At 41.3% G+C, this 24,819-nt stretch overlaps 2 protein-coding genes across 5 annotated transcripts in view; both read left to right on the top strand.

The window, feature by feature from the left end:
- Positions 1-24,819, top strand: part of LOC308093091 (nuclear receptor coactivator 2-like) — a 208,974-nt gene that overhangs the window by 59,483 nt on the left and 124,672 nt on the right. Inside the window, exons 19-24 of one of the 3 annotated variants that reach the window (XR_013933848.1) lie at positions 524-601; positions 1,046-1,265; positions 2,498-2,693; positions 6,399-6,597; positions 6,835-6,909; positions 7,613-9,178. Coding sequence is in view for 2 of the 3 variants with exons in the window: in XM_080439301.1 (XP_080295427.1) it covers positions 524-601; positions 1,046-1,265; positions 2,498-2,693; positions 6,399-6,597; positions 6,835-6,909; positions 7,613-7,624 (780 nt within the window). In the remaining variant the exon portion in view is untranslated. Of the gene's footprint in view, positions 1-523; positions 602-1,045; positions 1,266-2,497; positions 2,694-6,398; positions 6,598-6,834; positions 6,910-7,612; positions 11,414-24,819 lie in introns of those variants that run through there. The other 2 variants (XM_080439302.1, XM_080439301.1) reach the window with 2 other exon arrangements.
- The window catches only part of LOC308093092 (solute carrier organic anion transporter family member 5A1-like), a 43,363-nt gene continuing 34,683 nt past the window's right edge, over positions 16,140-24,819 (top strand). Inside the window, exons 1-4 of one of the 2 annotated variants that reach the window (XM_080439303.1) lie at positions 16,140-16,269; positions 18,490-19,555; positions 21,860-22,139; positions 22,576-22,800. In XM_080439303.1, the coding sequence (XP_080295429.1) occupies positions 19,016-19,555; positions 21,860-22,139; positions 22,576-22,800 (1,045 nt within the window). In that variant the 5' untranslated portion in view covers positions 16,140-16,269; positions 18,490-19,015. Of the gene's footprint in view, positions 16,270-18,489; positions 19,556-21,859; positions 22,144-22,575; positions 22,801-24,819 lie in introns of both variants that reach the window. The other variant, XM_080439304.1, reaches the window with a different exon arrangement.

Here is a 24,819-nt window from a genome sequence, read left to right as displayed (position 1 = left end):
TATATCAGCCATTATTTGACTTTGTTGCACTGGTATCTGCAATTATGCAGCCCATGTGTCCCAATTTGTAACCACTTTCAACATGGCATACCTAATATGGTCATGTAAAGTAAAGGGGAGTTTCAAGGATTATCAAAATAGCCAATCCACAAGCTTACAAAAGAGAGTGGACCACGTACAGACCCCTGGGGGACCCTGGTCAATGAAGTTTATAGGGTTTAAGACTTAATTGATAGGATGTTCTCTCTATATAGTCTCTGCTGCCACTTGGCGGAGAGTTGTGGAACAACACCAAATGAAGGCTTATAGATGTTGGTCATTATTTTTACATTATTCATTACAATTCATGTTAACATTTGCATGCATAATATCAGAAACATTATTTTTTTTGTTATTGATTCACTAATGCAAAATAAAATAAAAGTTCAAAGAAACTTCATCACAGACCTCATTCGCAAATAATGTGACGTTCTTCATTTGAAATTATTTCTGTTTCATTGGCTGTTTCTCTTGTCTGCCACAGAACCGTCAGCCAATGGTGAGTCAGATGGGCGGAGGCTCCAACATGAATCTACCTCTCAGGTCCAATGTACCTAACCAGGTCAGTAGCTACTGTCTGTCTGCCTGCCTCTCTATCTCTCTCTTTCTCTCTCTCAAAAATGCAATACACAATACACATTTTTACTACAAATATTTGAAAACTTGAGTTACTAGTTACTTAGTAGTTTTTAATTATTATCACAAAACATACATTATCCACTTCAGCCCTATATACATTTCGGCCATTTGAAAATAGCCGATTTAGCTTGTAGATCTGCTATTTTCAAAAGATTGTTATACATTTGAAAACTTGAAACAGGACTTTCTGCATAATGAGTACTTTTACTTTTTGTACTTTAAATCCATTTTGATGCCAATACTTTTGCACTTTTACTCAAGCACATTTTGAATTCCGGACTGTAGAGTTACTTCTACACCGCAGTATTGATACTTTTACTCAAGTAAAAACATTTGAGTACTTTTTTTCCCCACCTCCTGGGTGCAGGGAGCCCTCAACGCCCAGATGGTGGCTCAGCATCAGAGGGAGTATCTGACCAACCACCTGCGGCAGCGCCAGCAGCAGCAGCAGCATCACGTGCACCAGCAGAGAGCCATGATGATGCGCGCCGCCGCCGCGCACAACAACATGGCCGCCGGTGGCGGCGGCCCCCGCGCCCCACAAGCCAACCCACAACAGTTCCCCTACCCAGGACCCAACAGCTATGGTATCTTCACCCTCCATTGCACCCGGAGCTTTGCAGAACGTTCGGCAACAGAGTAATATAGGGACGCTAGGGTTCAAGTGGTTAGCCCATTAAGACCGGGAAACGCATCTGTGTGTCATTTTAGATGTCTTTGGCTATTCAAAAATAGCAGATCTACAAGCTCATAGCGCGGCACCGAGTGCCGCGCTATGAGCTTGTAGATCTACTGTTTTTTTTTTATCGTGAATCTTTGAATATAGTTTTTTAAAGCGATCATCTTTAACTCAAATCTTTGCTTCTGGGGGTCCCTGGAACAACATATTTTTAGATAGGTGCCAAATATATGTCATTTTGGCGGTCCTTGACATGAAAAAGTTTGAGAACCACTGATTATAGCAACATACTGTAAGTTCTTTTCAAAAAACTGTTAGGATTTAGTAGTTAGTTTCGTTTGTAGCATCCCCCAGAAGCAAAGATTAAAAATGTTCTCTTTAAAAATATATATTCAAAGATTTGCTAAAAAAATAATGATTTTTCAAAAAATAGCAGATATACAAGCTCATAGCGAGCTTGTATATCTGCTATTTTTGAATAGCCAAAGTATTAGATAATGGTTAAAGTGGTTAAAATCAAAAATTTGAGTACATGAACTAAGTGAACTGTGCCGTGCCATGAAACCTATTCGTATCTCACAGGTTCTGGATTTGTTTCAGATAAAGGTTCTCAGAACCTAATTTGTGCCCTGCTCAGGAGGTGGTAGGCCTATAGTAGTTTCTAAAATATTGAAAACAGCCAGTCTACAATCTACTCTAGATCAGCTATTTTCACTTTTTTTTTCTTCTAAAAAAAAAAATGTGTTGCCAATTATTTTTTACCACGTTTTTCTCCCCAATTTAGTCGTTATGCCATTTGATTCCTCCCCACACACATTGTTGTGTGTGTGTGTGTGTGTGTGTTGTCACTGCTGTTGTATCCATCGCAGTGAGGAGCCCCCACCGGGAGGACGTAGAGCCTTCGTCCTACTCCTCCCGCCAAACACTCCCTGCCGCCCCAGCCTGTAGGAATTCATGCAGTGAAATATTATTTTCACTTTTTTAGAGAAAAAAAAAAAAAAAACCCTTCAGAGGTGGTTCTGAATAATCGAAACATAAACACATAAACATCACTGAACTTCTCTCTCTCTCTCTCTCTCTCTCTCTCTCTCTCTCTCTCTCTCTCTCTCTCTCTCTCTCTCTCCTCCCTCCCTCCATTAGGGATGAGCCAACAGCAGCAGGTGAACCCAGGCTCCGGGTTTCCCGGTGGTGGGGGGGGTGGTGGTACCACCCAGATGCTCTCCCCCAGGATGGACCAGGGACAAGGTCCCATGATGCCTCAGGGTGCGGGGGGGCAGGGAGGACCTGGATACCCACCCGGAACGGACCTCAATGGATGGAGTCAGAGTGGGAACAGGTTGGTCTGAGCAACATACCTATGTTATATCCATATCCTGATATGATACTAGATATTGTCCGGGATTTGGGATATTGTAATGTTGTGATATGGCAAAAGTGTTGTCTTTTCCTGGTTTTAACAGTGGTGTAAAGTAACTAAGTACATTTACTCAAGTACTGTACTTAACACATTGACTGCCAGCATTAAAACATCATTTTTCATCCCCATGCCAGTGTTTTTTACCTATATATTGACGATCCACGGAGACCCACGGGAGGCGCGGTGTGTATACAGATGTAAACAAACGGTCAGGGTCCCCACGGTCTTGAAATTCCTGGAAATATTTTGAAATTAGAAAAAACGTATTGGAAAAAGTTCATTTATCAAAGGTCCTGGAATTTATCAAAGGTCCTGGAAAAATATTTGGCTATGCATTGTTTTTAGCTATTGATTTTGTTAATAAAAAACACTTCCCAAAACATGTATAATATTACATGCGTGATTGCAGCCTAATGTATACAGGACGTGACAAAAAGAACAGATCTACAAGCTCACAATGTGATGGGTTGTTAGTTAGTCAATTTAGCACGAAATTTGGAATGGAATTATACCATTCTATGCTTGCTAATGGTTGTTATATAGGCCTGGAAAATGGGTTAAATATTCTGGAAAAGTTTTGGAAATTCATTGGTAATTTGTGTGGGAACCCTGTGTAAAGTAAAGTACAGTAGGATGAAAATCAGATGGATGTTTTCACAACACTGCGTTGTAAAAGGCTAGATGACTCCCTACAGGAGTCATCTAGCCTTAGCGATTGTACTTTCCATCTATTTTGGACCATAAATGAAACCCCATGAAAGTTATTTTACCTACAGTACAGGTCCTTAAAGGGATATTTCACTTTCAAAAACAATTTGGGTCATTTCATCGTCTACTCAGGCTTTTGGGAGCACCCCGGACAGTTTTTAAGTTGCTTGATTCAGTATTTAGACGTTTGATATTCATTTGATCAGACACGCCCCCTTCCTACTGTATACAAACCCATTGTAACTTACATTTTAACCAGGTTAGACTCATCGGAAACATCCGTCCTTGGTTCTGGTGACTGATATAGTCCTTCTAATACGTGAGGAGACCGTGTTTTTTCAATTACTTTTTTATTTAATTTGTAATATCATTCTTTTGGAAAATGAAAAAAATTAAATACTATAAATACACAGTTATCTGGTCAGAACTGTGACTGCGCTGGCGACCAATTGACCAATTCGCTATCAACAATCATCGGATTCCTTGATTGACGTACCAAACTCATCGGCTTTGTGGATTTGTCAAACCTTGTGAGACAGTTGTGCTACTGAACCAGTATAAGCAATAGCGCACCCCACTTTGGAGTCAACTGTTACGGAGAAACACTTAAACCTCAGTGTGAGAAATGTTCCGATGGACGGTGCATCTGAGTGGAGGAACAAAAGACTCCAGTTATGCTGCTGTTACGGTGAAGCACAAGGTGTACTGCTTTGGACTGCACTATGATTGCAACATGGATCAGATTGGTGTGCACATTTTCAACACAGCGTCTTTACGCTGGATGAGGCTTCCCCCCAGACGTCGCCCAACTGGAAGAGGGGGGCGTCCACCTGTGCTTCGCTACTGGCAGAAAGGCCACACTGCTGTGCTGATAGAAGATATCGCCTACATCTGGGGAGGGTATCCTTACCACAACGCGCTTCAAGCATTTGATGTCGACACCCACAGATGGTTCGAACCCAACGTTTCTGGGTTTTCGGAGCCACGGTTCCAGCACTCAGCCTGTGTCTTGGGGAAGGTCATGTACATTTATGGAGGATACACGCATTCGACTGGACGCTCTAATGACATCTGCAAGTTGGACACCACGTCAATGGTCTGGTCTTCAATTAACACCAGAGGTACTCCACCACCTGTTTCAAATCACGAGACCATCATGTCTACGACCTTCATCGGAACAAAAATGTTTGTATTTGGGGGCGGTCCAGGGGCCCTATCGGGGACCATCATCAGAGTGTTTGACACAGAGACCAACTGCTGGCTGAGTGTGCCTTCTGCACAGCTTCTTCCAGAAAGACTCCTATACTGGGGTCATTTAGCCTTTGCCTACAACAGAGAGCTGTACATATTTGGTGGTTACGACTTCAATGAATTCAATGATGTGTGGAAATTCAATGTAGAGTCCTTCACCTGGAAGAAGTTTGCATTGAAGGGGAAAGGACCCTACTCTCTGCATAAGATGTGCTGTTGCATGGTGGGAGATCGTATCTTCCTCTTTGATGACGAGGTGTACGTCTTAGACCTAAGTCCTAGCCTCAAGACGCTATGCAAGCTAGCAGTTATTCAGCAAGGTCTGGAGCAGTCGGAACTCCCACATGACGTCAGGTGGGAACTGGCAGCCATGACCGGAAAAAAAGAGAGTCCACAAAGCAAACGGACGAAACAAAAAACCTGGACATTGGATAGGGGGCACTGGTCCAAAAAAGGTTGAGAATCCCTGGTCTACACCAGTGGTTCTCAACTTTTTTAGCTCGAGACCCAAAAGACAAATTAGACGATTGCCCCGGGACCCGCTTCGCGCTGCTTTGTGAGCTTGTAGATCTGCTATTTTCACTTCTTAAACCTTTTTTTTAATTCATTTATATGGAAATTACTAGATTTTTTCATTTTATTTATGAAATACTTTTGAAAAATGTTGGAATTGTTTTTAAGTCATGATTGGGAATTTCTTGTAACAACTTTTAAAAATCTTAGATTTTTTTTTTTTAATGTATTGGAAACGGAAAAATATAGATATTTACTTGCGACCCATAAAAATATGAGTCCCGACCCACAGGTTGAGAAGCACTGGTCTAAACATTGGTAATCAGTGGGCTACGACTCTCCAAACTCAGGACAGGCATTGGACTCAAAGATCTGGAGGAGGAGTGTGGCGCGGGCTGCTGGAGGACGACGAGCAACAGGAGGAGCAGCACGAAGATGACCGGCAGCTGTCTGATGACAAGTCGTCAAATGAGCTCACTGAAAGACACGGAAACCACGATGACGTTGTGCAAAGACATGACTTACACACTGTTTCTCAACCAGTGTTCCAAAGATCACTAGCGGTGCATGGGGAACAAAAATTCAATGTAAAGAAAACAAGGGAACCAGGGGACCTGGTAATGCCAGACCCCTAGTGGTTGAAATCTGAATGGCCGGAAATCTGAATCTGACAGAGCACTACGTCACGCTAAGCTTGGCCAATCAAAAAGAGGGACATGTAAGCACCATATATGGACAAAAACGTTGAACCGGGAGGAAAAACGTTGACCGGGAGGAAAAGAGGGACCGACAAAGCCTCATGTAGGCCGACCCCCTGGGTCTGGCAAAAATGTAAAAAATATATGTTTAACCCATTCAATCCGGGGACGCATCTGTGTCATTTTAGATTTATTTGGCTATTCACCCGTTAGGGTCCACTTGGTTCCATCTGTATACTGTCAGAGTTACACACTTGTAAGGGTCCATTTAGAACCCCTTAAAGGAACCCCGAGAGTCCCTGGAATCCACTTTGAGTACCACTGAAATAAATGATGTGCTGTCTGTGTGTGCGTGTGTGTGTGTGTGTGTGTGTGTGTGTGTGTGTGTGTGTGTGTGTGTGTGTGTGTGTGTGCGTGCGTGCGTGCGTGCGTGTGCGTGCGTGTGTGTGTCCAGCAGTGTGTACACCCAGCAGCAGTCCCAGTACTCCCAGCACCAGCAGTCCCAGCAGTCCGCATACAGCTCCCAGTCCAACCCAGCCCTGTACGCCGGAGCCAGCAGCGTCAACGCGGGGGTCGCCATGACGACCAACGGCAGCATCATGAACCAAATGTCTGCTCACATCAACCCCATGGGTTCCATGACCTCTGACCCGGTGAGAGAGTGCAAGTGGTTCTCAAATAATGTTACAAAGATATTCCAACATGTTTCTTTTGGGGTCTTTGACATGGAAAAGTATGAGAACCACTGACATAGCAACATAAGTTTTAAAAAAAAACTGTTTAGGATTAAGAAGACATTTTGTAGTATCGGAACCTTAGGCCTTAGTGGGTTACTACATTCCTTAATTAATTCATTCATTGTGCTTTGTTGTGTTGTGTTGTGTCCACAGGGGGGCGACAGCAGTCTGATGCTGGAGCAGTTGGCAGGGATTGACACATTAACACAGGAGAATGAAGCTCCATCAGTGAGTGTTTGGTCAGGCTCATGTGTTAGTTGTTAATTCGCTTATTTTCAGTTCGTACACACAGAAAAATTAAGGTGCCTACCATAAGCAAAACCACTAGGCACTCTGGTGGCGCAGTGGTAAAGTGCCTGCCCACACCACTGCGGAGGTTGAGGGTTTGAATCCACCGCGGTGCATCCGGCTTTGTCGAGCATCTACTCTATATGAACACAATAGGCTCTATGCACAGCAGCCACAATGGAAAGAAATTGGGCCTCTTCCTTACTTCCTTCACAGGTTTTACCAATGATACTAATTAAGGCTCTGTTCCATTTAGTGTAGCACAGTGGACCCCCCATAACACACCCGTAAATGTAATGTAAATATTTCCAATTTTCAGCACTTTTACTTCTACTCCACTACATCTCACTACATCTCAGAGGCAAAGAAATATACTTTTACTCCACTACATTTATCTGCGAACTTTAGTTACTAGTTACTTTGTAGATTTTGATTATTATTAAAAAAAACATACATTACCCACTTCAGCCCTCTATACATTCCGGCCATGTGAAAATAGCAGATCTACAAGCTCACAATGGACTTTTACTTGTAACAGACTATTTCTCCATTGCAGTATTGATACTTCTACTTAAGTAAAACAAATTTACTTTTCCCACCACTGCACACTGGAAGATTAAACTGATTTTGTCATTCTATGCAGAATTTCTGCTGACCCTGGTCTTTGGGTGGGACAACGGAGGACAAGCAGCCAATGAAAAGACTGTCTCCCACACAGCTGACCAATCAAAAGGCACGCGGAGGCAGGCACTGGCATCCAACGACAATACACTGGTATCAAACCCACCAGCCGATCAGGGGAATACTGTGTGTGTGTGTGTGTGTGTGTGTGTGTGTGTGTGTGTGTGTGTGTGTGTGTGTGTGTGTGTGTGTGTGTGTGTGTGTGTGTGTGTGTGTGTGTGTGTGTGTGTGTGTGTGTGTGTGTGTGTGTGTGTGTGTGTGCAAGCCTGAAACAAACGATGTCACCCCTGTAAGCAAAACACAAATGTCTCAATTTTAGTTTTTTATCTATTTCAAAGCCTGACTCGTCCTGTAGGAAAACAAGTATTTATAGTTTTGAAATCAAAATAAATACATAAAAATAATGTTTTAGAAACGCTCTTTTTACAACCCTCGGAAGGAGGTCTGTATTTCCAGTGTGTTTCAGGTGGTTTAAGATCATGAAGGTGAATGTTTATAGATTGTACATACATAGATTTATAATGTAAATGTTTCTCACATTTCGTGTCGCGAACCCTTTCACATTATCGCTTTGGAGCAGCTCACTAAAGCCCAATGTATCATTCATTGTACGATGGTGTCGCTTGCCAAAAAGAACATTTCTACATGCTAACAAAGCGCTCGTAGATTTGTGTCGTCGTCTCCCTTTTTCGTTATGCCAATTCCCAGTGGTGGTAAAAGTACTCAGTGTTTTTACTTAAGTAAAAGTATCAATACTGCTATGCAGAAATACTCAAAAGTACCAGTATTCAAAATTTACTTGACTAAAAGTACAAAAGTATTGGCATCAAAATATACTTTACTAAATGTAAAAGTACTCATGCACAATGTCCCATTTCACAAGTTTCCAAATGCATAAAATCCTTTGAAAATAGCAGATCTACAAGAGCGTCGCAAAGCGAAAAAAAAGTACATCAAAATTGTACTTAAGTACAGTACTTGAGTAAATGTACTTAGTTACTTTACACCACTGCCAATTCCCAATCATCCAAGTCCCTGTCACACATATACAAGCTATACGTCCACGCTGCGTTGTGAGCTTGTATATCTGCGATTTTCAACGCATGGCACCGTCGTACAAAGTAGGCTAAGTATAAATTGGGCTTGAGGAATACTTCACCCAATTTTTGTTTTGTTTTTGTCAGCCTCAGCCATGTATTCAATATTTGCTGACTGTGCTGTGGGAGACGAACAATGCAAAATTATATACAATAATAAAATAAACTCTAAAACAACTCTCACAGTGTAATCACTGATGGGCCTACTGATGATCCAGGTTTAAAGAGAATGTTTGAAGTATTGCTCTCGTTAAGAAGATTGAGCTCTCTGCTGGAACTGTTGCCCCCGCGACCCGACTCCGGATAAGCGGTTGAAGATGGATGGATGGATGGAAGATTGATCTCCTATTAATCTTTCACTGCCTGAATTATTTCTGGCCGCGTTTGCCCACTGCCAGAGATTTTTCATTGAAAAAAAATATATATAAAAAGTTCGCGTAGATCTACACAACTGGCACGTGGCGGCTTTAAATAGGTTCGCGTAGATCTACGCGATTGGCAGTCAATGGGTTAACTTCAATTAGTCAAATATTGGATTATTGGCTCAGGAAAAAAAATTGCTTCATTGGGTGAATAACGTTTCATGGCCCCCTCTGCTGGTCTGGAGGCACATAAATATTAATACGCTTTTTTGTCATATATTTGAAGAAGAATGTGAAAATGTCAAACTTTGACTTCAAAGAAATACAATTGATTGAAATGGAGTTAACACAAGTAGCTCAATTATGCCAGTTTCATGACGATCATTTCCCAGAAAGTTTTAATGATGTCGGATCTTGTTTTCTTTTAATGACACGTAACCTTTTTGATTTCTTTAACCGTTTTTTTTTTCTTTCTCCTAACGATCTCTCAGGTCGAGCTACAGTTTTAGCCTTTTGAGACACTTTTGAGGGCAGTTATAGCTTTCTCCCACTGGATGTGAACTACTTAAAATCCAAAGATGTCATGACAAAACCTTTACTATAACAAAATGTAAGCCATGGAACTGCTTCTGAATGTTTAAACAGCCTTTCGGCAAGGTTCAGGGCAATCAAAGCCTTTTATGTACTGTAAAGTCATTGAAAACATATTTTAACATTTCTTTAAAAAAAACAGTGAATAATTTCCTGTCTGATTTTAACTGATATTTAAATATATATATATATAAATATTGATTTTATTTCTTAACTTATAGATTGTGTACACAGGTACCTTAAGATGCTGAAGACCTAGCATAATGCCTTAGATATGTTTGTGTGTGTGTGTGAGTGGTTTATTACTGTGAGGTTTACAGTTGTATTTTATGTATATATTAGGCTGAAATATATTGGTCTGATTAGGCTTTTTAGTTCATCTTAAGAGTCCATTCATTATTTGATGGCAGTTGATTTTATAATGGCTTTATTCCATTGTGGTACCATGTATACAAGAATGTTTTAAGTACACAGTTTGAGTACTTAATGGAGACTTTGTTAATAAATAATGTACTTAACAGTACTATACAATGTTACGACAATACAATGTAAGTACAAATAGTTTTATTTGTACAGTATAGTTGGTGCTGTAGGCTACTGTTGTAAGGACATGAGATTTGGGGGAAATTTTCTTTTCTTACTTATTTTAACTGCGTAAAGTACTTTTCCCGAGTACTAATGCAGTGTGACAAACTGGAACTTCAGCAGGCTAGGAACCTTCAACAGGGGGTCCGGGACCCCTAGGGGGTCCACAGAGTTACTACAGGGGGGCCGCCAGATCTTTGTTTTTTTTTTTTTACATTAACCACTTGAACCCTAGCACACCTTTTCTGTGGATAACTTTAGCCAAAAAATAGCAGATCTACAAGCTCACAAGCTTGTCGGCTATTTTTGGCAAAGAGGTGTGGTGTAGAGGGAAAAAGGAGCAGACCAAGTAAACAAAAAAAAGTTTAATCTGAAACACAATTTTATACAATACATACCTCCCTGCTTCATCTCTGTCTCAACTAGGGGGTCCTTGGCCTGAGAAACGTTTTACAAACACCTCCTCAAAAGCAGGTGTTTGTAAATCAGTACAATGGTAAACCACAGCAATATGTTTAAATCAGAGGCAAAATGTCGTTTGAGTGGGAGAAACGGCTCAGTGTCCGCGGTTCGAGAGGTATTTATTTGTATGTGTTCATATTGATGCTGTCGGATGGAATCCCTGTACTTTATATCCACAGCCGTTACTTTTCAGGAAAATAGAAAAGATAATCTGTGTTCCAATGGATCCAATGTAGTTATTATTTAGTCACAAGCTCTTGTTAATACATCCATTGGTTAAATATTCATAAAACCACCACTTTCACTTTAAAAAATCTTTCAAAAATAGTCGATTTACAAGCTCACGATGCGTCCCCATGCGAAGTGTTGTGAGCTTGTAGATCGGCTATTATTGCTACTTTTGTGCAACACTGTTGTACGAGGAAGTAGGGCATTACTTTGCGAAAAACAAACATAAAGAGTAAAACTGTGGAGATGGTTTCTACCCGACAGCAACGATAATATTTGACAGAGGTTTCACCAGGGGTGATACCCAGTGCGTCCAGGGTGTGTGTGTGTGTGGGCATTGTATTATGCAAAAACGTTCAAAACATTCACAACTTATGCAAAATGTCTCTGACTCTAATGTCGCTTTTCCTTGCCAACGCTTATTACTAATTTATGACTCATGCCATTGTAAATAAATTATTTTTATTGACTGTAGTTGTCCTGTGCCTTTTTATTTAATCAGTGGTGGAAGAAGTACTCAGATCTTTTTTTTAACTTGATTAAAAGTAGCAATACCACAATCAACAAAATTGTGAACAGCTTGTATTCAAAATATGACTAGAAAAGTATACAACGTTAGCCTCTGAGCTGTTGGAGTAAGTATAAGTATGAAAACATGTAAATAAAGAAAAAGTACCTCAAAATTGTACTTAAGTCCAGTACTTGAGTAAACATACTTTCCACCCCTGTATTTTATTGACAAGGACATGATTTGGTTTCTTGTGGCGTGTTGCCATTTGGCAGTACAACTGCTTATTTATTGTTAATTTATAAAATAAGCTTCCAAGCCTTGACTGTCGAGCACTGTTGAATTATATGCATATTAAATGAATGAATGCCTGTCCAATGTCCATGCATCCATATTGGGATGATTATTGACCAATTTTTATCTGATAAAAACCACATTGTACACATTGGAGTAGGAGCTATTACAACAGTCAACAACTGAAGCAACGTTGATTCATTTAACATGACATTTTTATGCAATGGGCCCAAGAGAGCCAGGAAGTAGCCTACATAGTGTAATTGAGGAAAGTGACTTTAAAATGTATCTCCTGTCACGGCTTAACACTGTACTACTAACTTTCCTGTTCTACCTCGGATTTGAACCCCGGTGTCTTGCGCAAGAAGACAGAATTTGTGTCGAACCATAAACAGGATCGTGGCAAAGGTCGTGTCAAACCAGACACAGGATCTAAATGTCTCAATAGAAGAGCAGGGAGACCAAACACAACCACCCCAATTGTACAAGTTATATTGTATTAACATAATGATAATGATAATACATTTATTTATATAGTATATTTCCAGACATAGTCACAAAGTGCTTTACAGAGCAGGGTAAAAGAGCAATAAGCATTAGAGATAAACTACAACAAAAGATCAGTGAATAAAACACACAGTTGGCACAAAATGTAAAATAGACACATACAGATATAATCAATGAAAAAAAAATGGCATGAACATAAGAAAAGGACTTAGCATAGGAATGGGTTTTCAGAAGAGATTTAAAAGATGACACAGATTTTGCACGTCTTAGGTCAACAGGTAGGGCGTTCCAAAAGCTTTAGGGGCCCGGACTGCAAAAGGCCACCGGCCACCCTTTGTGATGAGCTTGGGTGTGGGGGTCTCCAGGAGGGCCTTGTCTGAGGATATGAGGCTGCGCACAGGCTTGTAAGGTTCCAGCATGTCAGATATATAACACTGTCCATTCACAGCTTTGAAAGTCATGAGTAAAATCTTAAAATCAATTCTGAAACTAACGGATAACCAGTGAAGAGCATCTAAGATGGGGGTGATATGGTCACGTTTCTTAGAGTTGGTTAGCTAGCAGTCTGGCAGCTGAGTTCTGTACTAATTGGAGACGAGATATCGCTTTTTTTGCAGAGGCCGGAATAAATGGAGTTAATAATTTAAACAAGAAGAAATAAAAGCATGAATCACCTTTTCTAGATCTGCAGGTGACAGGAAACTTTTAACTCTAGCTATTCCTTAGCTGGAAGTAGCATGTTTGAACAACTTGTGTTACTTGGGGAATAAAAGAGAGGCCAGAATCGAAGAGCACACCCAAGTTAGGGGCCACCTCCTTCACGTTGGGGGATAGGCTACTAAGCTCTGAGGCAAATGACTTTGTAGAATTTGGGGGACCAAAATTATCATTTCCGATTTTGCCTCGTTTAGTTGCAGGAAATGATTTTACATCCAGCACTTATATCGGAGAGACACGATAAAAGACTGATTTCCCTTAACACCGGGTTGTAGTGGGATATATAGTTGCTTGTCATCTGCGTAACAGTGAGACTATGTTATGGTTGCGAATTATATTGCCAGGGGGAGCATAAATAGAAAACAGGAGGGGACCGAGTATAGATCCCTGTGGTACACCACAGGTGAGGGGGACTGGAGAGGAAGAGGCATCCCTGATCACCACTGAAAAGGTTCTATCCGTTAAATAGGAACGGAACCAGTTCAAGGCTGCTCCCTCAATGCCAATCCATGTTTCCAGGCGATGAATTACAATGGGATGGTCAACTGTGTCGAAAGCGGAGCTGAGATCAAAGAGGATTAAAATTGAACAGTTGCCGGTGTCCGCAGCAAGCAATAAATCATTTGTAACCTTTAAAAGGGCTGTCTCTGTGCCATGGAATGCACGGAAATCAGACTGAAACACCTCGATGATGCTGTTAAAATTCATAAAATGAAGCAATTGAGTGGACACAATCTTTTCCAAAAGTTTTGATAAAAAGGGGAGTTCACACAGGCTGCTCTACCATACAGAATGGACAAAATTTACATTTTATTCACTAAATAAAAGTTACATAATACAGCTTTAAGTGTTGTTACTCCAGAAATGTGATTTATACTATTTCAGTTTAGAAAGTTTTGTGGACATTCATTATATACATGTACCCTAAATATCACATGTGACCTTAGAAAATGCATAGATGAAGTGGTTCAGAGGCCACTTCTTTTTTCTTTCTTTTTTTAAAGGATTCCCATAACTCTGAGAGTGTACAAATGTAAGCATATGGATGGACCCTTACGGGTCCATATGGTTACATTTGTGCACTCTTAGAGTTACAGAGCTGTAAGGACCCATTTGGAACCCCCTCAAAGCCCCATGGGGGTCCATGGACTCCACTTTGAGAACCACTGGAGTAGTTACTACTAGTTTGCATTTGTAGGCAGTAATGTGTGCTGCAGAACAGCAGAGGGAGTAGTTAGCCAAGAGTACCATTTAATTGTCCTACTGCTCACAGTTGGATATTTATTGGTGAAAATGTCCCAACCAATTAAAGCCAAATGGGACACTAGCAGTGTCCATCTTTACATAATGTAAGAGCAGAGTGGACAGTAATGAATTAGGCCACATTTACTTGAGGTGGTTACTGTACAAGTCTTAAGCACATTTGTTGAGTGTGACCTACTTTACTTGAGTGTTTGTCATTTTGGAATCCTCTGACTTTCACAGTATAAGTATAACATGCACAGTATACAATACATTGCTGCTATGCTCAGGCACCTTAGTTTCGTTTTTTTTTTTTTTTTTTTTTATTATCTCAGGTTTTTGTAAATATGTAGATAACTTGTCTGGCCTTCTGTTGCTCTCTTGTTTTGATCTCCTTCACACCTGCCCCCCACCCTCTTCTTCTCCCCCCCCCCTCTTCTTTCTATGGAAACTAACGTTGCGATGGGAACGATGTACAAAAAAGAATTTCACCCACTTTTTTACCTTGTAAACCTGTGATGTGACAATAAAAAAACTGATTCTGACTTTCACTCCACTACATTTCAAAGACAAATATTGTACTTTTAGTTTTATCTAGTAGGCTCATGTATACATTACAGTGTTTCTGTGGTGCTCAAATTTAAGCAGTGGTGGCACACCATAGCTTAAATGCATAGGGGAAACACTGCATTATGAATTAACCACAAGTGCCCTATTTCACATGTAGTTAAAATAGCAGATCTACAAGCTCACGACACAAGCTGCTATTTTTCACAATTTGTTATTACTTGGGGGGAACATTTCTGAACATGTATTTGCATTTTGGGGAAAATAGCAGGGAAATGTATGAGTCAAGCGGAACGTGATGGATAGTGTATGGCCCTGGGTGAGGCTGTCTGAATAAATAGTCATGACTTGGCATTAAAACACTCTGATGGTGCATCTGTCTTCTACCCACGCTGCACGGGCTAAATCAACTAGCCAATTTAATTACGAATGCGTATTTAACATGAAATATTCTTGTCTTTTTCTCTTTTTTTTTGTGTATACAATATGTATCTCAGTTATGACATTTCCCACTATTAAACAATAAGAAAGATTATAAATGATTAAAATACAAGGAATTTATAAACGTTTGTTTATAAAAAAAAATTAAAATAAATGTGCGTATGCAATTTACCAGTGAGATTTTAAATAAATGTCATGGAATTATCATTGCTAAAAAATATAATAATTAAATAATAATAATAATAATAAACATCTTTAAGATCAATTTGGCCAGTATTCCAAATGTATGATATGATATGACATATGATATTATTTTGTTTTATTTTATAATATATTATCATCCAACGTCAAACATTTTGACACGTTAGCTTGGTTTGTTAAAGGTTTATCACATAGAGTTATAATATCTGGAGGGTGGACTGCCCCGCCCCCACCTATTCATTTCAATTAAAGTCGCTCACCAGCGCAAAGCACCCAGAAGTACCTCTAATTCCTGGATTGGCTCCAATATTGGGGCTAATGGGGCATGCGCACTAGCGTTTCAGACGATGGAAGCAGGCGCAGTAGCGTTTTAAATGCAGAAGTATTGCAATATCAGATATTACCACCAGGCAACGGCAGCTTCAATGTTCTACCGCTGTTCTGGGGTATTGGGTGTATCACGCTGTCGTATGACTGTGTCGAGTGCCGGGGGAAAAAACTGAACAGCCGATCTACAAGCTCACGGCGCGTCCCGTCGCAGATCTACGTGAACTTGAAGATCAGCTATTCTCTCAGCTGCCGGACGACGACACTTCCGCCCCAGTAAAAATCGGACCAATCAGAAGGTGGCTCGAGGAAGCACCGGCTTGCACTGGTAAACAACAACTGTTCTTCAGATGAGAGTGTGTCGGTGCGGAGGAAGAGGACACGACCGCTGTTAGAATTTGTTTTAATTTTTTTTATAAATTAATTAATTTCAATGACCCTGGTGACATGACGGCCGGGGGCACATTGTGTCGTCGCTCTAAAATGCAAGGTGAGCTTTGAAAAAATACATATCTTTGTTGATTTTTCCGTATTATTTTTTATTTGATTTCTTGTTTTCTATTAAAGCAGCCCCATTCAACTGGGCCAGCAGGCAGCCGCGGTGCTGCTGCTGCCGTTACACCGACATGTGTGACCTACCCCAACACGGTGACCCAACAGTAAAAAAAAAAAAAGAAAGAAAGAAAAAAGATTGAGCTGTTTTGTAGTTGTTGTTGTTGTTTTTTATTGTTTCTTATTTTTCATAATTTCACTTAAGTTTAATACAAAGCGCATTTTAATGTACATACTTTTCAGTTGAATAGATGGATGCTATATTGCTATTGACGTTTTGAGGTTTATTGTAACTCTACTATTAATCACTAATTACCAATTTTGCACGGTGCTTAAGGGGACTTTTTTTATGACTGAAAATGACTTGTAATGACTTGTTATGTAGATGTGTTTCTGTGTATTTCTATCAAATACACTGACAGTAAAAACACAAACTCTGCTAGTTTACCTAAGATAATAACTTTAAAATGCCTTGGCGGGATGTAAAAAATTAGACAACGACGCTGCTTTCTCCATTAGAATATGTATTTATTCCTCCTAGAATTAAACAAAGGATAAGAAAAAAACTCCACATAAACAGCCCTCAGCTAACGGTACAGCGACCACTATTCACAGAATTCTACAGGTCACCGCTTTGAGCGTAACAGCGGCTAGCTTCAGACTCGTCAACACGGGGGGACCACTGCAGTGCTCTCCGCCGCGTCATGTCATGTCATCGCCTTCTTTTTTTGTATTCCCCGAGTCGCCAATTCAAACTGCCAGCTGTTTTTTTTAATAGCTTAATTGTTGCTTTTTCATCGGTTCTTTTTTAATTTGTAAATACGGGGGTACATTTTTTTCTTGAATTAAGGTTTTCAATGCTTGTCTGTCGGTGAGACGGACAGCTGGTTGGTGGTGTGGTGGTGGACTGGTGATGTCATGACTTTTGAGGGTTGCCCTTGACTTGGAGGGGGGTGATGGATATGTGGGGGGGGGGGGGCATCGTGTCAATTAAAGAACCTTCAAAATAGTGTTTTTTGAATAGAGCTCAAGGCTCGTTGGGTAGGTGATTTTGTTGTTAAAATGAGTGTTAATAGCTCAATATTCCTACAGTAATAGTTGCTGTAGAGCAACTATTACCCCATAACAAAGAGTGTAAGAATGGAACCAAATGGTACATTTGGTTCCATTCTTACACTCTTTGTTATGGACCTCCCTCAAGGAACCCTGAGGGTCCACTTTGAGAACCGCTGCTGCTATACAGTGTGTGTTCAGTAACAGGGGTCTTTAGTAAAAATAAAAATAACATTTCAGGTCGGGATAGATAATCTATATCAGCACAGCTTCATCCTGATTGGATGAAATTGGTGTCCCACCTGAACATTTATTATCCATTTCGAGCTGGAGAGACAAGGAGACCCCTGTTACCGAACAAACACTCTATAGACATGATTATTATCAGAATATACAGCTTGATATATATTAAATATAAGCTTTTTTTAGTTTTTTACCAAAAACGTTGTTTTAACCAAAATGATCACTTACCTTTGTATTATTATTATACTTTATTTAATTACATTTAGTAATTTATTGAATTATACTTAATAAAACATCGGAACACGTCAGCTACACAACTGTCGATACCGATATCATAAAAAAGTAAAATAATGGCCGATATGACTGGTTGCTCACACAATTCTTCCGCCATACAGTGCAACGGAAGTGCTGAAAATGTAAAGGAACTATAGCGGACGTCCGACTCCCATCCCACTCATGTTTCATCTTTTTCTATCAAATTAGTCTAAGCATAATTATCTAGCTTGCTGCTTAGCAGTAATGGAAATTCAAAAATATATATTAAAGATATTTTAAAATATACATTTTCGAAATGGATCCATTGTAGTTATTACTTAGTCACAAGCGCTTATTCATACTTTTAAATTAAATGTTTTTAAAACATGCAGAAAGACTTGCAGAAAGCTAAAATTGCAGATCTACAAGCTTGCAACGTGGCGCATAGTGAGCTTGTAGATCAGCAATTCTTTGCTACTTTTGTGTCAGACTGTAGTATGACAAAGTAGGGCATTCATCGTGGTGATACGAGGTTTCTGCCCGAACAGTGACGCATGCGGATCGAAGACCTGTGTTTTGATTGTGTTTGTGTTGGCTTCATTGACAGGTATGTCAGCCATGCACCGACTTCGCACCTTCACCCTGTTCCCCCCGAAGAGAGGCTCGCAATGCCCTATAGGAGGAAATGACGACAGCGGTCGCACGGAGGAGCAAACGCTGTGGATTCTGCTCCAGATCCTGTTGTGAAGAAGAGAGAGAGAGAGAGAGAGAGAGAGAGATGTTGTTGTGACCCAGCTGTGGAGGCGTCGAGTCCTCTGGGGTCCCTCGGATCAGATGGTGACAAGAACGTGAGTGTTGAGGAGAAGATAAAAAACAAAGCAAAAAGAACGCAAGCTTACTGCAGATAAGTCGACTCCGCGAAGGCCGTGTTGTTGCTTCCTTTGGAGGGGGACTCTTTTGGCATCAAGGACAACGTGTGAGGAGTAAATGTGTCTATCAATAATAAATTAATTGGGATAAGAGCCTCTGAACTCTTGGCTTGAGAGGTTGACTTGTTTTATTTTCCCGAGCACGAAAGCGTGCCAGGGTTCGATTCTAACCCTAAAGCTAAACCGAACCGGAGAAGAAAAAAAATGGCAGACCACGAGGACACCGAACTGTCGGAGTCCCTGCGGAAGGAGGACGACTGCTCCAGCGAGTTCGAGGAGCCGCCGGGCCCCAACAACAACTACAAATCCAAAAGCCTGCCCGTGCTGACCGAGACGCCCCCTCAGGAGGAGAGGCCGCTGAAGGCCAGCTCGGTCCGCGTGTCCGTCACCGCCGAGGAGGAGAGCGCCGAGTTCATCCAGCAGCAGCCGCCGAGCAGGACGGAGTCGCTGGAGGCGCCCGCGTCGTTATCGGTGGCGTCGGCACCCGCCCGAACGAACTTAACGCCGAAGTCGGGCAAGTCGGGGCTGAACAGGCCGAGCTCCGCGGCGTACGCTGCCGCCGCCGCCGACGGCGGCTCGGAGACTCGCAGGGGGAAGAGCGTGGTGCGGCGGAAATCGGCCACTGTCGGGTTCTTCGCCGCCCGCTTGGCGCAGCTCCGCCTGCCCAGCAGGAAGTATCTGGCCGTCTTCCTGGAGGACTCACGCTGCTTCCTGTTCTGCATGTGCTACCTGACCTTCATCCAGGTAGGTCCTTGTTTTTTCTCCACCCACACAATCTTAAGAATGTGATTTAGAACAGTGGTTCTCAAACCTTTTCTTGTCAAGGACCCCCAAATTGACACTTTATTTTCCCGCGGACCCCCATTTGAAAAGATATGCCAGGGTCCCCCATAAGAGAAGTTTTTTTTACGGCTCTAGCAGTGATTTTCAACCATTTTAATTTCAAGGACCCCCAGTTTGACATGCATTCGATTATGGACCCCCATTTAATGGCGTTTCTATCTCTGGGACCCCAATTTATATTGTAAAATCAATGTTATTTTAACTCTGAGAGTGTATAATGGAGCCTAACGGGTCCATTTGGTTCCATTTGTACACTCTCAGAGTTACAGACCCATAAGGGTCAATTTGGTTCCTAACTATCTATCATTTAGCTGGAACTCCCTCAAGGACCCCTGGGGGTCCCCGGACCCCACTTTGAGAACCAATGATTTAGAACAGTACTGTCCGGGGACCACCAGGGGTCCTTGATGGGGTTCCAGGGGGTCCCCTGCTAAATTAGTTAATGTAGCATCACAATCGGTTTAACCACTTGAACCCTATATACATTGACTATTTGAAAATTTCAAAAAATCTCAAACATTTGAAATATTTATTTTGATTATATATTATATATTTTTTTAACAACACAAAACTTGTTTTGGGGTCCACGGCAGAATTTTTTTTCTGACGGTGGTCCGCGGCCAAATTCATATTCATTTGGGGGTCCTTGATATGAAAACGTTTGGGAACCACTGATTTAGATGCATTTAGGTTAGACAGAAGCTGCTATGTTCATTGTTCACCTGGTATTCAAGTATGTACAGAATGTCCTCTCTGCACTCTATTCATGTGATCATTTACCTTGTCTATTGACTAGAGTTCAATAAACACTTGTAAGTCGCTCTGGATAAGAATGTCGGCTAAATGCCTTAAATTGTATATTGTAAATTGACCCTAACCACCCCCTTCACTCCTCATTCGAGCTGCTACCATCAGGAGGCTTAAAGGGATAGTTCACCCCCCAAATTTCCTATCGATTAGTCACCCCATGGAGACTTGAATTCATGGATATTTTTTTGTTTTTTGTCGAATTCCTAAGCCAATAATTTGATGACCGGCAGCGGTTCCGGTAGGAGACACAACGAGTCTCCTTTGTGTCTCCTACCGTAACCGCTGCCTACCGGTCTGCTGGTCATCAAATTATTGGCTTAGGAATGCGACAGAAACAAAAAAATATTCATGAATTCAAGTCTCTATTGGGGGTGACTAATCGATAGATGGGTAAACATCCCTTTAAGCCCAGTCCACAACAAGCATCTGCAACCAGTCAATTCAGAACGCTGCAACTGGTTGCATTGTGAATCAAAGAATACAAGATTCAAGGGTACGATAATTCATTTGTGCCCTCTGCTGTGGATATTTTAAACAAGGACGTTATAAAACAAGGTTTATGCCACCCCTCTCAACCAGGATGTAAATTCCTTCCGATCAGACCGCATCGTAATAATCTATTGGACGAGAATATTAGGATCACATCGACTCTGATATTCCACTTATATAGAATGAGAGCTCAATCAGAATAAAACATCCTCATGTAAACTCTTATTGCAATCGTTTCTCCCTGGTTGGTTGGTAACCACTTTAGTGCATGTCAAAAGTCATATTACGATTAAATGCTTAAAAAGGCATGTAAACGAGGATTACTTTTATTTAGCGTTCATGTAAACCGTTTTTGGAGTCAATGTCCATGTAAACACAGTCACTGTTGCTGTTCTTATGGGAATGTATCTTATGAGTGTTGAATATTAATGCATTTTATGTATTCGTTTTTACTCTGTTGTATACACAATTGGTTCAAGTGGGGTCCGGGGACCCCCAGGGATCAGGGGGCCCCAGCTACATTTGCTATATATAGAGTCACAATCATTTTAAACACTTTAACCATTATGTTATACTTTGGCTATTCAAAAATAGCAGATCTACAAGCTCATAGCGCGTCACTTCGTGCCGCTCTATGAGCTTGTAGATCTGCTATTTTTGAAAAATCGTGATTTATTTATTTTAAGCGAACATTTTGAACTAAAATCTTCTGTTCTGTGGGCCTGGCAGAAAACATCTTCAGATGGGGGGTCCGCGGACAAATATATATCAATTTGGGGGTTCACGGCACGAAAGACTTTGAGAACTACTGGTATACAAGTATGCCAGAGTGCCAAAGGCAAGTTTCCATTTTAGGTAAATCTTAATGGATGATAAAGTATCTATTTTTAAATCTTTCCCACCCAGTCTCTGATGGTGTCGGGCTACCTGAGCAGCGTCATCACCACCATAGAGAAGCGCTACAGCCTGCGCAGCTCCGAGTCGGGCCTCCTGGTCAGCTGCTTCGACATCGGCAGCCTGCTGGTGGTGGTCTTCATCAGCTACTTCGGCGGGCGGGGCCAGCGGCCGCGCTGGCTGGCGGTGGGCGGGGTCCTGATCGCCGTGGGCGCCGCCCTCTTCTCGCTGCCGCACTTCATCTCGCCTCCGTACCAGATCAAGGAGCTCAACTCGTCTCTGGGCAACGAAGGTCTGTGCGACCGTCCATTGTTTTCTCGGCCATTATTCTGTCCATTTCCTTTTTTGAAGGATATATATTCAAGAAACACATTTATATAATAATAATTAATATAATAATATTTTTTTTACATTTTAGCATTGTTTTATACTTCGCCGCACAGCGGTTTCATGAAAAATTGTTAAAATAGCAGATCTACAAGCTCACAATGTGCCATGAGGCGACGCATTATGAGCTTGTAGATCCATTATTTTATCAATTTTTAACTGTTATTTAATCTATTTTTCAATTTAATTGAATCTATTTATTTCTATCTGTTCTATCTACATTTTCTGAAGCTTTTTGCCTACAATGACATGGCCAAAAGAGCGATTTGACTATTTATCGTTTATCTTATCAAACTATTGATTCACGATAAAGTGATTGGTTTCATCCGTTGCACGCGTAGGTCTGTGCGTGAACAGCAACGTGAACAGCAACGTGAACAGCAGTGGACGTGGCGTGGACGTGGCGTCCTGCCCCCGGGACCAGGAGGGCAACGAACACAACCTTTACGTGGCGCTGTTTGTCGTCGCCCAGATCCTGGTGGGCATGGGCTCCACCCCCATCTACACCCTGGGACCCACCTACCTGGACGACAACGTCAAGAAAGAGAACGCATCGCTGTATTTAGGTAAGTGGCGTGTGTGTGTGTGTGTGTGTGTGAGTGTGTGTGTGAGTGTGTGTGTGTGTGTGTGCGTGTTAGGGCTAACACAATTACAAATTTAAGTTGACGATTAATTGTCACTCAAATAATTGCGATTGATTGTGTGTTTGGCGTTGAACATTTGAACATATGAATATGTGTTTTATTTCTGTTTGTCATTTAGGCTTTTTAATAAAAAAAATCCACAGGGCAGATTTGAGAAATTATTGACATATTTAATAATTTTATACATGTAAAAAAAAGCAGAAATAGCTGATCTACAAGCTTACAACGCGTCACTTGTAGGTCTGCTATTTTTTATATTTGAAAATGTGAAAGAATTTCAACATGGAAAAGACTATGACGATTATGCAAAAATCGTAATAATTGCGATGATCTCAAATAATTGCAATTAGACGTTTATGTAATAATTGTGACAGGCCTAGTGTGTGTGTGTGTGTGTGTGTGTGTGTGTGAAAGGTGTGAGAGGTGTGAGAGGTTATCTTCATGTCCAGGTGACAGGTTGTATGCCCCTCATCCTCCTGCTATCTTTGTCTGATACACTTGGTAGCTGCCAGACGTTTGTTGGTCATGTGTTCGTCCTGTTTGATGTTCAGTACCACACGTAGCATTCTGGCGTAGCACCCACCCATCCAATGACTTCTGTAGGGCCTGTATCAGTGTCCAGCACTCACAGCCGTAAAGGAGAACGGACTCCACAGTAGCAGAAAAGAAACTGATCTCGATGTGGTCGGGGGAGGTTGGATTTCCACACACTGGTTCTCGCAATTAAAGAGCTCTCCATGCTAACGCTTTCCTCACTTAACCCTTTTAGACCGGTAACGCATCTGTCATTTTTAGATTTCTTTGGTTATTCAAAAATAGCAGATATATAAGCTTCTACAGAATGTCTTCTATATCCTAAAAAAATTACGGTAATGTTGCTACAGTATAATCAGTGGTGCTCAAACATTTTCATGTCAAGGGCCCCCAAAATGATATGTATTTGGCCGCAGACCCCATCTCAAAATATGTTGTTCCAGGGACCCCCCAGAAGCAAAGATTTGAGTTAAAAATGTATATATATATATATACTTTCAAAATATATAATATTATATACTATATTATTCCAAGATTTGCACAAATTTTCAAGATTTTTCAAAAATAGCAGATCTACAAACTCATGAGCTTATATATCTGCTATTTTTGAATAGCCCGAATAAATACAAAATGACACGGGTGCTTTCCCGGCCTTAACACATTGAATGCCAATCGCGTAGATCTACGCGAACCTATTTAAAGCCGCAGCGTGCCAGTCGCGTAGATCTACGCGAACCGCCGATTCCCATGTTAATCGCCCAAGGTGCACTTTCCGAATTTTTTTGATCCATTTCCGTTTCCGGTTTTCGGTCGGAAACGGAATTATTCGGGTTCCGGTTTTTTCGATCGTATCCGCTTCCTGTCTGGGATCCTGTTTAAAACTCGATTTTCTCGGTTTGTTGTTTTTCTCCTCGCTGATCACTGTTTAGCGTGTATCGGCTGTAGCTTCAAGATGGCGGCTCGCATTTGGAAACTGTTTTCGCTGGACGTTTCTCACGGATCCGCTGTGTGTTTAGAACCAAATGAACGCGCACTTTTAACTTATTTAGCGAGGTCTGTGGCGACATGATAAAAACAAAAAAACAACAATAAAACGCTGGCACTGGTGAGTACATTATGAGATTAAACTCTGGCATGGAATGTGTTAATGGGTTAAAGGTCCTGAACACATGGCATTAATATTGGTTACTATCGCACCACCTCGCCCAAGTTCCTCACCACTGCATCATGTACCTCTGTGTGCTCATCTGTGACGCAGCTGGGCGATCACGGTGTCGTCAGAGAGCGTCTGGAGGTGACATGTCTCTGTGTTTGCGCGGAGGTCGGAGGTGTAGAGGGTGACGAGGAAGGGTGATATGAGCACAGTCTGAGTAGCTGTCTCGTAAGCACAGAAGGGGACAGTCTGTC

Source organism: Gymnoscopelus braueri (assembly GCF_963280865.1).
Source record: "Gymnoscopelus braueri genome assembly, chromosome: 10".
Classification (NCBI taxonomy): domain Eukaryota; kingdom Metazoa; phylum Chordata; class Actinopteri; order Myctophiformes; family Myctophidae; genus Gymnoscopelus; species Gymnoscopelus braueri.
This window is presented reverse-complemented; position numbering and strand designations above follow the sequence as displayed.